General features: G+C 43.3%; 1 protein-coding gene across 1 annotated transcript in view; it reads left to right on the forward strand.

Annotated features, from left to right (window-relative positions):
• UNC13A (unc-13 homolog A) overlaps positions 1-15,855 on the forward strand; it is a 91,703-nt gene that overhangs the window by 17,748 nt on the left and 58,100 nt on the right. Inside the window, exons 3-7 of the mRNA XM_069086895.1 lie at positions 772-871; positions 4,036-4,153; positions 5,015-5,138; positions 11,750-11,823; positions 12,075-12,129. Of these exons, the coding sequence (XP_068942996.1) occupies positions 772-871; positions 4,036-4,153; positions 5,015-5,138; positions 11,750-11,823; positions 12,075-12,129 (471 nt within the window). The remainder of the gene's footprint in view (positions 1-771; positions 872-4,035; positions 4,154-5,014; positions 5,139-11,749; positions 11,824-12,074; positions 12,130-15,855) is intronic.

A 15,855-nucleotide genomic window follows, 5' to 3' on the forward strand; every position in this document is an offset into this window, starting at 1 on the left:
AAAACCAAGCCAATACAGGGGAATCTTTAATTGCCATTACTATCACAGCCTCCCCAAATCTTTTTTTTTCTTTTTGGAGGGCAATTGGGGTTAAGTGACTTGCCCAAGTGACTCCAGGGCTGGTGCTCTATTCACTGCACCACCTAGCCACCCCCTTCCCCAAATCTTTTGTAACAAAATAGTATCTCGTTGGAGGAGACATATCAAGTTTCTGTTGGGAAGGAGGAGGCTGACTTGAGGAGATGTGTATTTCTTTTCCACAGAAGGTAGGTCTAGGACCAGTGGAAGAAAATTGCAGGGAGAGTGATTTTGGTTCACTGTGAGAGAAAACTTCATAAGAAAGACCTATCCAAAAGTGAAATGGTCTGCCTTGATTTGTAATGAATTTCCTGCCACTGGAGGTCTTTAAATCGAGGCTGGTTGACTGCTTTTCTGACATCTTGTAGATGGGTTTCTTACTCAGATTCAGGTAGGACCGGGTGCCCGACTCTGAGAGTATGATTCTTCAAGGGGGCAGACTCTTGGGCAATACAACAGACTTTGCTCCTATTAATTGAGCAGACACTGATTACAGGGGTTTGAGGGCATGGGCATAAAGATTGCCTGTATTCTTAATGCTTTCCACACACGAAAAGTCTGTTTGGGGTTGGTCTGGGGTGGTTTAGGAGGGTTTTAATGTTGATAAATTGGAGCCACCAAGGGAAGGTCAGAGAGGCTCTGTGGGCCCCACCCCAATAACCTTTTCATTTTGCCTGCTATCTCTTCCCCCAGAAAAATTCAATACCTACGTGACCCTGAAGGTGCAGAATGTTAAGAGCACCACCATCGCGGTGCGGGGGAACCTGCCATGCTGGGAGCAGGATTTCATGTTGTGAGTATCCGTAGCGCCCTTGTAATCACCCTTGCCTATCTATTCAGGGCCAGCAGCTGGGAAGGGCTTCGGAAGCTGACTCAGAGCACAGGACTGAATGATAATAATAATTACTCAAATATACATAGTGCTTTATAGACGATTTTTCAGTTTACAAAGCTTTTCTCCTTCCATTCTCTCATTTGGGCCTCAAATACCCCCTGAGAGGTTAGCAGAATGGGATTTTTATCCCCATTTCACAGGTAGGCAAGCTGAGATTCATATGGGGAAGTGACTTGCCCAATGTCACCAAGCGACTCTCTGGTAGAGCTGGGACTCACACTTGGGTCCTCTGACCTTAGACGCATGGCTCTTTTCTCTGCACCACATTATTCAGCTACTTGGGCCTCTGTTTTTCAGTCTGTAAAGAAAACTGCCAAGCAAAAAGCTGGGCCAGCATTCACCAGACTCAATCATGTAGGTTCCCCCCGCCCCCCACTCCCAATCAGCTCCTCAGAGCTGCTAGGATTATTCTTGTCCCTACCTCCTACAGCCATTTGTCCTACCTTGTTGTTAAGGTACCAGATTTCTCCAGATCTCTGGCCTTGGTGTGGACAATTTTATTCCTTTCTTCACCTCACTTCATGCAAGATGAAAGTTGGTTGGGCTTTTTTTTTTTCCCACCACAAGGGCCCTTCTCCCGACTCATTCAAGTGCCTTTGATGTAATCACTTTCTTTCCCTAAACCTTAGTTTTCTTACCTATTAACTGGAGGTGGAGTTGGACTAGATTGCCTGTAAGGCCCCTTTAGGTTCCCAATCCTATTATTTTACTAGCCACTAAAGGGAAAATCCAGAGCAAAGCAAACCAAGAGTTCAGAACTGGAAAGTCAGAGATTGCAGGCTTGGGACATGAAAATCTTAGCCCTGCAGCTTTCTAATTCAATCAGATTCATTAGCTTGCTCAGTTTAAGTTCTCATAAAGTATAGTTCTGCCAGGTGGTTCCCAGAGGTGCCTGGGCATAAATCCTCTCCCCTTTTCATCTCTGGAATTGGGTCTGTTTGTCATTGGTTTTTAACTGCAACTATTTTCCTGGGGTCTCAAGTTGATGAGTCAGTGGGATCACATACCCATATCAATACATATCCTCTTTCCAAGAGAGAAGCCAAAATAATAATCATAATAATAATAACTTGCATTTCTATACTGGGTTAAGGTATAGCAAGTATTTTCCTCACAACAACCTTGTGAGGAAGGGAACCTATTATTCTCATTTTACAAATGAGGAAAATGAGACTCCACAGTTTACTTACCCAAGGTTATACAGCTACATTCATAAGTTCATGGGATTTGGAACTACAAGGTATATTAGAGAGCGTCTAGTCCAATCCTCTCCATTTACAGAAAGAAACTGAGACTCAGGTAGAATGGCTTCCTTGATCAAAGTCAGATCAAAGTTAACCATCTTGGTGGTATAGTTGACAGAGCCCTGGACTTGGAGTCAGGAAGACCTGAGTTCAAATTTGGCCTCCAACAGTTGTGTGCCCCTTAACCTCTGTCTACCTCAGTTTTCTCACCTATAAAATGGGGACAATAATAGCCCCTACCTCTCAGGGTAGTTGTGAGGAACAGATGAAGTGATATTTGTAAAGTGCTTTGCAAACCTTAAAGCACTATGTATATGTTAGCCATCATAAAACAAGCCAGTTACAAACATGAGATTAATACCGTGGCCTCAGTTTTTATCCTTTGCAATTTATAAAACTCTTTACTCATAGGTCCTTTGTGAGGTGGGTGGTACAAAGGTCATCAGTCCCATTTTCCAGAAGATGAAATTGAGGGTCTGGAAGTAGGAATGACTTAGCTAAGGTTGCCAGAACTCAAACCCAGGTCTTTTGACTCTATCCCAGCACGATTTTCACCAAGTCATGACCCTCTCACCCTAGATGCTGGCTTGAGTCCAGGGCCCAGGATCTGAGGAGTGGGAGAGGCTAAGGATGGAGAGGGGGGAGTGGTCACTTGGAAGCTCCTAACTAGCTATAGTCTTGAGGGGGAGGCAGAATGACACCCAACTACAAATTCAGAAACATTTATTTGGGGTCTATTGTGTACAGAGAGCTGCCCTGTGCTGAGGCCTGGGGAAGATTCCAGGTTTTGTTAAGGCTAAGACTCTACTTTTATGGAGCTCACAACCTGGTGGAAGATGAAAAAGCAAACACAGGTAGTTAGAGAATGAAATATTGCATGATACATATAGTAGGGAGCTTCAAAGAAAGGGCTATGTGAGGTACAAGGGGGAATGTCATTATCAGCCAGGTTCTTCTTCTGGGAGATAATAGCATTTGAGTTTGTCTTTAAAGGATGGGTAGGAGTTAACAGAGGGAGACAGAGAGACAGACAGACAGACAGAGACAGAGAAAGAGATTTTAGGCATGGGGAACAGAGTAAGCAAATTCAGTTCCATTCGATTCATCAAGCATTTATTAAGTGAATGAATGACTGAATAAGAAAGCATTTATATAGTACTTACTATGTGCCAAGTACCAAGGATCCAAATAGACAAAGAGTCAGTCCTTGCTCCCGAGGACCTCATGCTCTAATTGGGGGTTGGCGATAGGGGTGGAGAGGAGACAACTCATATAAGATACTTCAGCTTCAGGACAAATGGAAAGTCTTAGGATGAGTTCAAGGGAAGGTGATAAGACCTAGAAGTCATCCATCTTATCCAAAAGATTATATTGGGTTCATCCAAATGGTATGAACAACCATGTTTGTGAGGAGAAGTCTAGAGGAGGGAGTGGGGATTCTGAGTTCCCTCCTCTGGTGGTGGGGATGAGAAGTGTCAGCTCAACAACAACAATATTAATTATAATTACTATCATTTATAACAATTTAGAGTTTGCAAAGTACTTTACATGTAAGCTTATTTGATCCACATAACAACCTTTTAAGGTAAGTGATATTACCCCCATTGTACAGAGGAGCAAACTGAGACTGAAAGAAGTAAATTACTTACCTAGGATCACAAGGCTCATTAGTGTCTGAGCCTGGATCTGAACTCAGGTCCACCTGACTCCAACCCTGATACTTTATTCAGTGTGCCTCTGAAATACCTTATGGTGTCATTTCTGGCTATGGATCTATGAATGACTGCTCTCCCCCTTTACTTCTACCTCTTCTGCCAGTGAAATTAATCGCCTGGACCTTGGCCTGACAGTGGAAGTTTGGAATAAAGGACTTATCTGGGACACCATGGTGGGCACCGTATGGATCCCCCTCCGGACCATTCGCCAGTCTAATGAGGTGAGCACAAAAGGATGGGGGATGGGCAGGAGCAAAGAGCCAGGCACTGCCTTCAGAGATTGAATAAATGCTCAAAAGGGGAGGAGGGGAAGCTAGGTGGTGAAGTGAATAGAGGACTGACCTTGAAATCAGAAGGACCCAGTTCAAATCCAGCTTCAGACACTTGATACTTAATTAGCTCTATGACCTTGGGCAAGTCACTTAATCCCAATTGCCTTGCCTTTCCCCCTCCAAAAAGGTGAGAGGGAAGAAGGCAAGACAGTAGGAGGAGGGAATGGTCAAAGGTGATGCTGACAGGTCTGGGAGCAGGGCCAAGGGCTCACCAACAAAATTCCTGAAGGAGCTATCCTAGAGCTGTGCATAGTATCTGGCTCATCTTTCTTACGGAATTCTCCCCTTTCCTCAAGGTAGACCAGGAAGGGGGTGGTGGTGTAGTTTTTGCTATTTGACCGATACACAGCACCTGTTCTGTTCTTTTTCCTGGTCTCAATTGCATCACTTTGACCCAGAGCCTAATGCTCCTGTGATCCCCCTTAAACCCCCACCCCAAAGAGATCCAGTGGTTTTCTTAGAATAACATTGGATTTTGAATATCTAATGGCTACATGATACGTATGATAGGGAGCTGCAAACAAAGGGATATGTGAGGTACAAGGGGGAATGTCTCAGAAGATGAAGCTGGCTGAAATAGTGCACAGTGGAACATTAGCTGAGGAAGGAGTACAAGAATACTTTCCACAGTGCTCCTACCCTCCTCCGGGAACATTTTCCCCTGGGACTGGTTTTCACCTTCTGATGTTCTCTTCTTTCCCCTAACCCCCTTCTTCCTCTGACCGCATTTGATGGGGTTCCCTTTCTCAGGAAGGCCCAGGTGAATGGCTCACCCTGGACTCTCAAGTAATCATGACAGACAATGAGATCTGTGGTACCAAGGACCCCACCTTCCATCGAATTCTCCTGGACACACGCTTTGAACTGCCCTTGGGTAAGTGCTAGAGGGAGACCCTACCAGCCAAAGGAGAGTTCCTAGAACTTTCCCCAAGCCCTACTCTGAACCCTTTTCCTCCTCTCTGAGACTTGCTAGAATCTGACTCATGTCTAGCATTTTATGTCAAGAAAATTTGCTGCTATGTGGATGCATATGAGCCAAAATGCAGAAAGTATAATGGAGGGCATTGGTTGAGGATCAATGGACAGTGAACAGACATGATATTATAATAAGAGCATATTACAGACTGCTTGGCCAGAAGGAAGAAATGGATGATGATTTCTAGAAGCAGATCACAAGGAAGAATTATATCACTGTGATGAACAATTTCAACCATCTGACCACCTGCTGAAGTTCTCCACTAACAGCTGGATAACTGAAAACAGGCACATAGATCTGATTCTAACCAATAAGGAGCATCTGGAAGCCAAAGTAGAGCTTGGGAGAATGTTAGAATTTGTGATAGATGAAGGAAGGCATTGTCTGGTGTGTTTCCTTTGTTTAAGAGGATGGATTTCAGAATTCAGAGAAAGGATAGGCAATATTGTAAGATTCTACAGAGGAAGTCAGTTGAAGAATGATGAGATTTTTTTTTAAGAAAGAAATTCTGATCATATAAAAGCAAATGATTCTAATACAGAAGAAAAGAGTGAGCTGCCTTGAGACCACTGTGATTACACTGAAAGTTCATCTTCCCCTCAGATTTAAAGGACACCAGAAGAGGAAATCAAGGACAAGTGATAGAAAATGAGTACAAAGCATGTCATGAACCTCTAAAGGTAGTGTTAGCCATGCTAAATCCCAGAATGAGCTAAGACTGGTGGTGAATGCTAAGGATAACAAGTCCTTTCAAATAGATTCTAAGCTCAATATGCCTCAACAACATAATGAGGTGGTCAAAACAGTTAATGTTATCCTTTGCTGCCGATGAATCATTTCAGTTGTGCCCAGATCTCCATGACCCCATCTGAGGTTTTCTTGGCAAAGATACTGGAGTGGTTCACCATTTCCTTCTCCAGTTCATTTTACAGAGGGGGAAACTGAGGCAAACAGGGTTAAGTGACTAGTGACAACTAGTAAGTATCTGAGATCAGATTTGAACTCAGGTCTTCCTCACTCCAGGCTCAGTACTCTACCCACTGCACCAACTAACTGCCCTATGTTATTGTACTCTGCCATTAAAAAGGCGTGGTGTCCAGAATGGAGAAGGTGAAGGTGAAGGTACCCATTGTCCTCTGCTGTAATCATACCATACATGGACATTGTGTGGTATTCTGGGTATCACATTTTAGGAAGGTTATTGATGAGCTAGAATGTGTCCAGAGATGGGAGACCAAGAAAGGAAAGGAACTGGAAACTCTGAAATATGAGCATAAGGTGAAGGAATAGGGAATATTTGCCTGAAGGAAAGATTTAGAGGGACATGATTACTGTCTTCAAGTATTGCCAAGTCTTGCTGGCCTTTACCTCAGAGAATTAAATGAGGAGTAATTGGTAGAAAGTCCATTCAAGCTCAGTATGAGGAAAAAAACTTCACAATTAGAGCTGACTAAAATGGGAATGGGATCCTTTTAAGGGTAGTGAGTTTTCTGTTACTCAAGACTTTCAAGTAGAAGGTGGATAACTGCTTCTCAGGAATGTGACAGTGATGATTACCATTCAGGTATGGATTGGTCTGTATGACCTCTGAGGTTCATTCTCTCTCTTAGATGCTGAGATTCTGTAAGAATCTCTCTTATTGGGGTGGTCAGGTAGCACAGCGAGTAAGAGCACCAGCTCCAGTGTCGGGATGACCTGGGGATACAATCCGGGCTCAGACACTTAGAAACCACCCAGAAACACCTGGCTGTGTAACCTTGAGCAAGTTACTTAACCCCAATTGCTTAGGGGTGGCCAGGTGGCTCAGCAAGTAAGATCACTGGCCCCAGTGTCAGGATGACCTGGGGATCAAATCCGGGCTCAGATACTTAGCACCACACCCAGAAATAACTGGCCGTGTAACCTTGAGCAAGTTATTTAACCCTGATTGCTTAAAAAAAAAGAATCTCTCTTATCTCAGGAACATTCTGAACCCTTCTCCCTAAGCCAGATCCATCCCTTTGTCTTTTCACCTTGAGATAGAACTAAGAAATTCTGAGGTTTCATAGAGTTCTGCAAGTTGGCCTCTCGCTTCACCATCGATGATAGACAGCTTTGGCCTCTTTCCCTAAATACACAGAACATCAAAGAAAGCATTCCTCCTCGTCTCCCAGAATGTATTCTCCTACTTGCAGAAAGTCAACCTGTATTGTTAGGAAATAAATAGCTCCCCCATCACTGTACAGATATTCAAGAGAAGATTGGATAACCTCTTATCAGGAATGCTGTAGAGGGGATCCCTGTTTGGATAAGCGTTGGCATGGGTGCCCTGAAGTTCTGCAATGTGTCTACTGTGTACAGAGTGCTTTTCTGGCCAGTCATTTTGCTCAGGCAGTTGGAAATGAAGGCTATGACCTTAGCAATTCAGTTTAGTTACACAGAAAGAGAGGACCTGAGGACAACTCTACCACCCTTTTGCTGAAGGCACTTTGTGCAACTGCTTTCCTCAGTCCTACCTGTAACTTCTATCCTCTCCACCACAAAACTGCCATTGTTAGCAGTTTCTCATTTCCAGGGTATCAGCCTTGGTTCCAGAAGAGTGCCAAGGCAGGCTAGAACAGCCCTGGAATGAGAGGGGTCTGACGACTGGCCTGAAGATTGCCTTGATTAAGTGTTAGGGAAGGAGACTCCATTTATAGGGTGCAAACTCTAACAGGTCATTAATGGACTCATGGTCCTCTTGATGCAGTTGGTATGTCCGCTGATGCCGATCACAAGAATCTCCTCCTATACAGGATGTCCCTAAAGTCTGGACACATGGGAAATCTCATTCAATTATGCATATTTTCAAGAAATGAAATGAATGAAATTTTCAACAACATTTTGTTTAATTATCATAAATGAGATTTCATAGGAAGACATAGGAGACACATAGGAAATTAAATTAATCTTATTAATATGGAAAATAGTCCCCATTAACTAATGAAAGCTTTATTCTATATGAAATTGTCATGGCTAAAATAATTCTTGTCCATGTCCTTCCATCAATTCTCCATATGGGAGGTACTCAACTTTCTAGAAGCCTTCCTCTAGATCAGAAATGCCTAACCTGGGGTCCATGGCCTTGGATTGAAAAAAAATTTTTGGTAATGATATTTCAATTGGTTTCTTTTGTAATTCTGTGTATTTTATTTTGTGCTTAAACATGATCCTGAGAAGGGGTCTGAGCTACAGTCTACAAAGTACATTTAAACTTTGCAACTAACTGTCTCTTGCTCTTTGGGTCACTAGCAATTTTGAGATCTTGATACATATAGCATTGTGGGTAGATTGTTGATGTTTAGAAGGATGGACTTCTTCAGCCTGGGATCACTGAAAGCAACGAACAGCTTCCCAAAAACTATCCAGTCTGCTCTGACCTTCTGTACAATTTATTGTCTGTCTGCCATGCCTATCCCAGTTATATGCACTGATGGACTAACTCAATGGGCTGCCCATCCAACTAATTCTTGTCATCTGGATAACATGCATTCTTTATCCACTTAGCTTTTGTGTGTAGACAGGCTAGTCTTGTCTCTTCTGATGGCTCATGGCAATCACTTTAGGAGGCCCTTTTCCATGCTGGGCTTGATGCTATTAGCCCAATGTAAAAACAGGAATACCTGGGAATCCTAGCAATCAATTGGGAATGCATCTTCCATTTAGCCTACACCATCCTTGGTGACACCAGCAAACACATTTGTCAAGTATACATCTCTTTGTTTTATGCCTAACTTGCTTAACAACTTAATTCCAGGCAGCATAGCATAATGGAAAGAATCCTATAGCAGAAGCCAGGAGACCTGGGTTTAAATCCCACCTTAGACACTTACTTGCCCATGGCAAGGCACTTAATTTCTCATAGCTACAGTTTCCTCATCTATAAAATAGGGCTGATAATTCTTTCAAAACCTAACAGGCTTGTTGTGGAAAAGGCACTTTGAAAACCTTATAGTATTATATAAATGTGGGTTGTTATAATTCAACAAACACTTATTAAGGACCTACTGATATTCAGAGAATTATTGAACAAAGTTATGTCTGTGATTGCATCTGTCATGGACTCTTGTATATTCTTAACCTATGCCTGAGAAATACTCTGTACCCATTTTGTTCTACTCAGTCAAATGCTTTTATTTATTTATTTTTGGGGGCTAATCAATGAACAGTAGACACAATTGGATTTTGTATTTTCTATACCTTTCATTGGGTAGTTGGGCTTGGAATCAGAAACACTCATCTTGCTGAGTTCAAATCCATCTTCAGACATTTACTAATTGTGTGACCCTTGACAAGTCACTTAACCTTGTTTGCCTCAGTTTTCTCTTCTGTCAAGTGAGCTGATGAAGGAAATGGCAAACCACCCAAGTATCTTTGCCAACAAAATCTTAAATGGGACATGACTTAGCAACAACAAAGATACCTTTCCTTGTGTGGCTATGAAGATGTGGTATGATGTGGAAATGTGATTGTAGAAATCTACTGTTCCTCTCTTATATTTTCATCTAGGATACTCTCAACACCTATGTCGACCATTCTCACCAAGTTTTTATGTAGATGAGAAAGAAAGTTTTGATTTACAGTTATTAGTATCTTTTCAGTCGACTTCTCTTTTTCAGTAATAATGCTGTTCATGAGTTTTTTTCATTCTCTTGGAAATTCCTCACCTTTGCAATATCCTCAAAACTGATTCTTTCATGCCTTTAAAAATATCACCTCCATATGGACTTCTTGTACATTTGGTTAGGTAAAGCTGTTCTCACTTCTTGAGTGCCAATTCTACTTCCATATTGAGTACTGACGTGGTAGAGTCTATATATGGTGATCCTACTGTTATTTATGATGAAAATAAATTGTATAGAAATGCTGGCAAGTGCTATATTTCATATCTATTGTTGAGTTTCCCCATTTCAGCTATAAATATTGTCAAGATTATGGGGCTGTGTTGGATGCTACACCAATTATTTGGAATCTTGTTTTCCCATTCACTACTTTTTACTCTTCTGTAAGGCGATACTGTGAAAAATCTTCCATCCTCCTTTTCTGTGATGTTTTCCAAATGAGTAAGTTGTACTCTAAAGTGGTGTGGCCTTTGCTTTTTACACCTCTCTAGTCGGCAGAGATCAACATTTGCTGAATTGCTTTCTGGGTTCTTTCAGCCTCCTAGTTGTGGTGATTGTTTTATATTTATTAAACCTTTCTAAGAAATAATGATAAATAGACCCAATAGCTTAATTTTTTTCATTTTTGGAAGACTGTAAGAACACAGGATTATGGGTATCTGTTTTTGGAAGATGACTTAGGGACAATAGCTTATCTTATGGTTATAATTGCTGCACCCATCTCTATGTTGGTCTCCTTGTCTATGCTCATCGTAAGTGCTGTAACTTGAGGTGACCAAGCGTACCATGAAATGATCTTTCTTGTCCTTGGGTACCTTATGAAATCACCTCCACTAGTTACTTTGTTTACCCCATTGAGGAGAACTTGAGAGCCAGACTTCCATTTAACGGCAACTTCTTGATGCCTTCCAATTTTGCATAAAGAATGTAAGCGTGGATGAGGTTTAGTTGCTCCAGGTCAATTCGCTGGTCATTGGATAAAGATCTTACATTCAGAGTGTTGGTGTTTAAACTGATGTTTTGCAGACAGCCTAAAAATGGCAAGATTCTTAGCATCCTCTACCTTCTTTTCAACCACTCTACTACAGTCACTGTGGAATGAGAACCAAACAATTTTACATTTTTATATGCTCCAATGTATTGCCATGGCCAAAGAATTCATCCTCTAATAACCAACCTACTGGTAATGTGACTCTGTACTAATTTGGGCCAGTCCTTGGATTGGACAGCCTGTTGTTAGGACCATACCCAGATTCTTTCAAGTTTAGTAGGATCTGCCAGAGCTTACACTCTTCTGGAAAAATCCTCTAGTAGAGGTTCACTTCCATACCATAATGAGTGAACAGATAAAGACTTTTGTAGAGAGGAATCACTTTAGAGGTGGGAGACACAGAAGTAGAGATGGGGGGAGAGAGAGAGAGACAGAGAGACACAGAGAGAGAGGAGGAGGAGGAGAAGAAGAAGAAGAGGAAGAAGAAAAGAGGAGAGAAGACAGAAGAGAAGGGAAGACCCAAGGGATACTCCAAGCCTTTCCTGTTCACACCTTCCAGAAACTAAATTTGCTGCCATGATGCTGTTTAATTAATGCTGAGCTGCTCCTAATGATGAATTGCCTCTTTCCTTGGCCATCCATCACTAAAAGTACCTGTAGATGAAGCATCCTACTCCCTCTCACTTTTCTTTTCTTCCTCTCCTCCCTCCTCTCTTCCATTCTCCCCATCTTTCTCCCTTCTCTTCTTGCATCCCTCCCCACCAACCATTGTTTTGGGACAACCTATTTTTCTTTCCCATACTTCAGTTCATGTCCTATGGGAGGTTCAGGGACTCAGGACTTCCTGCTGGGCTGACAGATGTGGATTTGATTTTCAGACATTCCTGAGGAGGAAGCTCGGTATTGGGCAAAGAAGCTGGAGCAGTTGAATGCTATGAGGGACCAGGATGATGTGAGTAGATGTGAGCATGATAGCCAAATTGTTTGCCCCCAACACATGGCTATCTCTGGGGATTGTGTGAGCAGTCCCTTAAGTCTACTGGGTGTCCAGATTCTTTTTCTTGGTGGAGGAGAGTGGGGTAGGACAGACCTGTGGTTGGGTAGGTGATGGGATACCTGGGCTCCACATTTCTGACTTAGGGCTGCCTAGAGTCCTCCACCCTCCCTTGAACTTCCTCCTCCCATTCTCTCTTCTCCCTTCAGTATTCATTCCAAGAAGAACAGGACAAGCCTCTTCCAGTCCCCAGCTCCCAGTGTTGTAAGTACCACTCTCTTCCTTTCGTGACCCTAAACAGTGGGGTCCTTCCCTGGGGCAGAAGGCACTAGTAGGATAGCACATCCTCTTACTGCCTTATTGCCTGCTGTCCTTCCTGGGTCTGGTACCACCTGGGATTTGGGTCTTGGGCGTCTTCTGATATATAGTTCTTGGCTTTGATCCCTCCTGGTGTCCCCTGAGGTGCTGTGTCTTCACATTCCAAAGGAGCTAGGCTTACTTAGGTCTGATTCCCCTTGCAGATCCTATGGGACCCACTTCTCTGAGGTAAAAATAAAATAATAAAACAACCCAGTAGACCTCTAATGACTTCCACCTTTAAACTCCCAGTTCTACTTTCCTAGTCTGGAATTTATACACCACCAGATTCAAATTCTCTGTTTGGTGGAAACATTTCACCAATAGAGTTATCCTTCATTTCTAGAAACCCCTGACCTCTTCCAGAGCCCTGACCCTGACTTATTCCTCAAGGCCCTTCTCTCCTTGGCTCCTATTCCCTTCTGTCCTTATCCTATCCTCCTTCTCACTTTCACATATCTCCCTGTCATCCATCATCCCTCCCACCCCATCCCCACTCTATATGTGCCTGGGATGGATTGAGGGAAAGAGTTGGAAGGGGGAATGGCTAGTTACTCAGAAGCCAGAAGAACAATCTAGTGGAAAGAGGCAGGGCTAGAAACAAGGAGACCTGGGATCCAAAGAATCCAATAAACCATAGTGCACTATAATAACGTGGAAACAGTTTTTATATTTATTAGACCCAGTTCTGCCACTAACTCGTTGTATATCCTTGGGCAAGACACTTATTTAACCTCTCTGTGTCTCAGATGTCTCATCTGTCAAATAAATAGAATAATCTCTGCTAACTTCCCAAGTTATGGTGGGAATCAAATGAAATGATAACTTTAAAATTCTTTGGGGAATTGAAAGCACTCTCCAGATATGAGGGATTTTTTTTTGGTATGTTGATCTACTCTAGGTCCTGCAAAGGGGAAAGATCAAGGAAATGGGGAAAGTTGGGATAGAGAATGTTGGGAGCATAAGCGGAGAACCTGATCACCCTTTTGGCAGGTGGAATTAGATTGGGAATTGGGTGAGATTTGGAATCCCAAGAAGGTATGGAAGAGATCTATGTCAGGTGAATACCTTTGTTTTCCTCCTTCTTCCTCAGCCACCTACTTGGTCAAATGCTCAGATAGACAGACAAAGAAAACTACAGGAATGAAAAAAACCCACCAAGAGAACAGCTTCACAGATCCCACTGTCAGATTCAGTTGCCTTTGGACCACTCTTGTCCTAGTAAAGAACCAATCAGGGCGAACCTCCTGGGGCTAATGCTTACAAACAGCTGGTTGGCTGAGCAAAGAATCTGATGGATTGAGAATAGACATATTTCCCTAACAGCCAAGATCTCCGCTCAGCTTTGGATGCCAGGATGAATCTCCAGCCATGCCCTACCCACCCAAGGCTGCCCCATCCAACTGGGTACACAGTAGTCCAGGGCCAGCGGGTGAGAAGAATAGCCCCTGGACCAGGAAAGCTTCTGACATGTAAAAGCTCAGGCAGTAGGACTCTTCCCCTGAAAACCCAGGGCCAAAGCCAAATCTGAGTTTGAGGATTCTCTGTCCAAGTCCCGGCTTGAATCCAAGTGCCAGGGAGAGTGGACAGGCAAGGGAAATAAAATTGGCAGTGGGTGTTCAGACCTCATGCCTGGCATCAGGGGCAGCATCACTAACTTCTGGGAGCTAGGGCAGTTTTTCTCATTGACTGGGTGCTGGAACCAAGCTCAGAGTTAGCCTGTAGTAGAGCCAGCTTGTCAAAGGGGAAGGAGCTCTGTGTCTCAGGTACAGGAGCTTGGTTCAAATCTGACTCTGCAACTTATTAGCTTTATGACTTACAGCAAATCCCGTAACTTCTCTTCCCCTCAGTTTCCTCACCTGTAAAAGGAGGGGGCTCTACCACCTAAATTCTAAGGTACTTTCCTGTTCTAAATTGAGATGTCATCATGGCTAGAAGGCTGGGCTTGGAGTCAAGCAGGAGCTGAGTGTGACCCCCGCCTCAGACACTTACCACCTGTGTGAAACGGGCAAGTCACTTAATGCCTCTGTGCCTATGTATCTATTCAATGAGGGTGTTGGTCTTGGCCTCTAAATCTACGATCATGGGGTGGCTAGGTGGCACAGTGAATTGAGCACTGGCCCTGAAGTCAGGAAGACCTGAGTTCAAATCTGGCCTCAGACACTTGACACTTACTAGCTGTGTGACCTTGGACAAGTCACTTAACTCCAATTGTTTTGCCTTTCTCCACCCCCCCCCCAAAATCTATGATCCTATGACCTCCTCACCTAGTGTCCCAGTATTTGGGGCTTTTTTCTGACATCTATGCCATATGATGTACCCAAAGGCCAAGAATCCAGTCCTGTCTAAACCATTAACATGCCATGTGACCTTTAGTGAATCACTTCTCTTTTTTCAGTCTCATTTTTACCCATCTCTAAAATGGACATGAAAAACCCCTACCAGGCCTCCCTTACAGGGTAGCCATGAGGATCAAATGAGATAAGTCATGTAAAGCACTTTGTTAATTGTCAAGTGACAGCTGGGTATCCCAGTGCTTAGAGTGCTGGACTTGGTATCAGAAAGCTCTGAGTTCAAATCCTACCTAGCTGTATGACCTTGAGCAAGTCACTTCACCTCTGCTTGCCTCAGTTTCCCCATCTGCAGAATGAAGTGATTGGACTCAAAGGCCTTCAGCTCTAATTCTATTGTCCTAGGACCTAGAAAGTTTTACTCTTAGCATCTGAATGCCCCCCATCTGAGGGATGTGGGCAGACTGGCCACTTCCTCCTTTAAGATATAGGCTCTTCTCCCTGATCTCCTCCCTCCCAAGAAAATGAACAGGAGACCTGTTTCAATGAGGAGGACAATCATTGTGTTTCTGTGAACATCTACCACCTCCGATACCATATCCTTCATGGATACGGACGATCCATAGTCTGACTGACATACTGGGAGCCCTGAAGCAGCATGGCATGTCCCATGGACGTGAGGTTAGGAAGGTCAGGGTTCAAAGCCCGTCACATGAACATGGACAAGTCACTTAACTTCTCCCAGACTCAGATTCCTCATCTGGAAAACAGGGATTGAAATAGCACCTACCTCACAGGGTTATTGGAAGACTCAAATGAGTAAATGTATGCAAACCTTAAAGAACTACATAAATATAATCTATTATTATTATCAATCCCATCAATATCCCCTGGCCTACATCAAAACAAAACAAAAAAAAAACAACCAAAACCCAAACCAACTAGTGGGGGAGGAGTCAGGAAGAGGATTCTCTCCAATGAAATAAGTCAGAAGAAATCCTCACTCACTGTATAAAACCTCTGCTTCTCGCCCCTCAGGCTCCTTGCCTATGAAGCTGGATGCATGAATGAAAAACCCCACTTCCTAAGCACTTACTATGTGCCTAGCTCTGGAAATCCAAATAGTTCCCACACTGCTTTGAGGGTCCCTTCCTCCTGAGCAGTGTTCTCTCTTCCCCTAATTTAGCTCCTGACTTTGGTCACACCTACTTCTTTAGCACAACCTTCAGAAGATGCTCTGTATGCCTCCAACTTTTCTCAGATTCCTCCCTCACCTCTTCCCCATCCCACCAGCTCCTCCCCAACTTTCCCCGTCGCCCCTCCTTCCCTCTTGGTTCCATTC

This window comes from Petaurus breviceps, unplaced genomic scaffold (genome assembly GCF_028583685.1).
Source record: "Petaurus breviceps papuanus isolate PSGF00001 unplaced genomic scaffold, PetGlider_PUasm1.0 180, whole genome shotgun sequence".
NCBI lineage: Eukaryota > Metazoa > Chordata > Mammalia > Diprotodontia > Petauridae > Petaurus > Petaurus breviceps.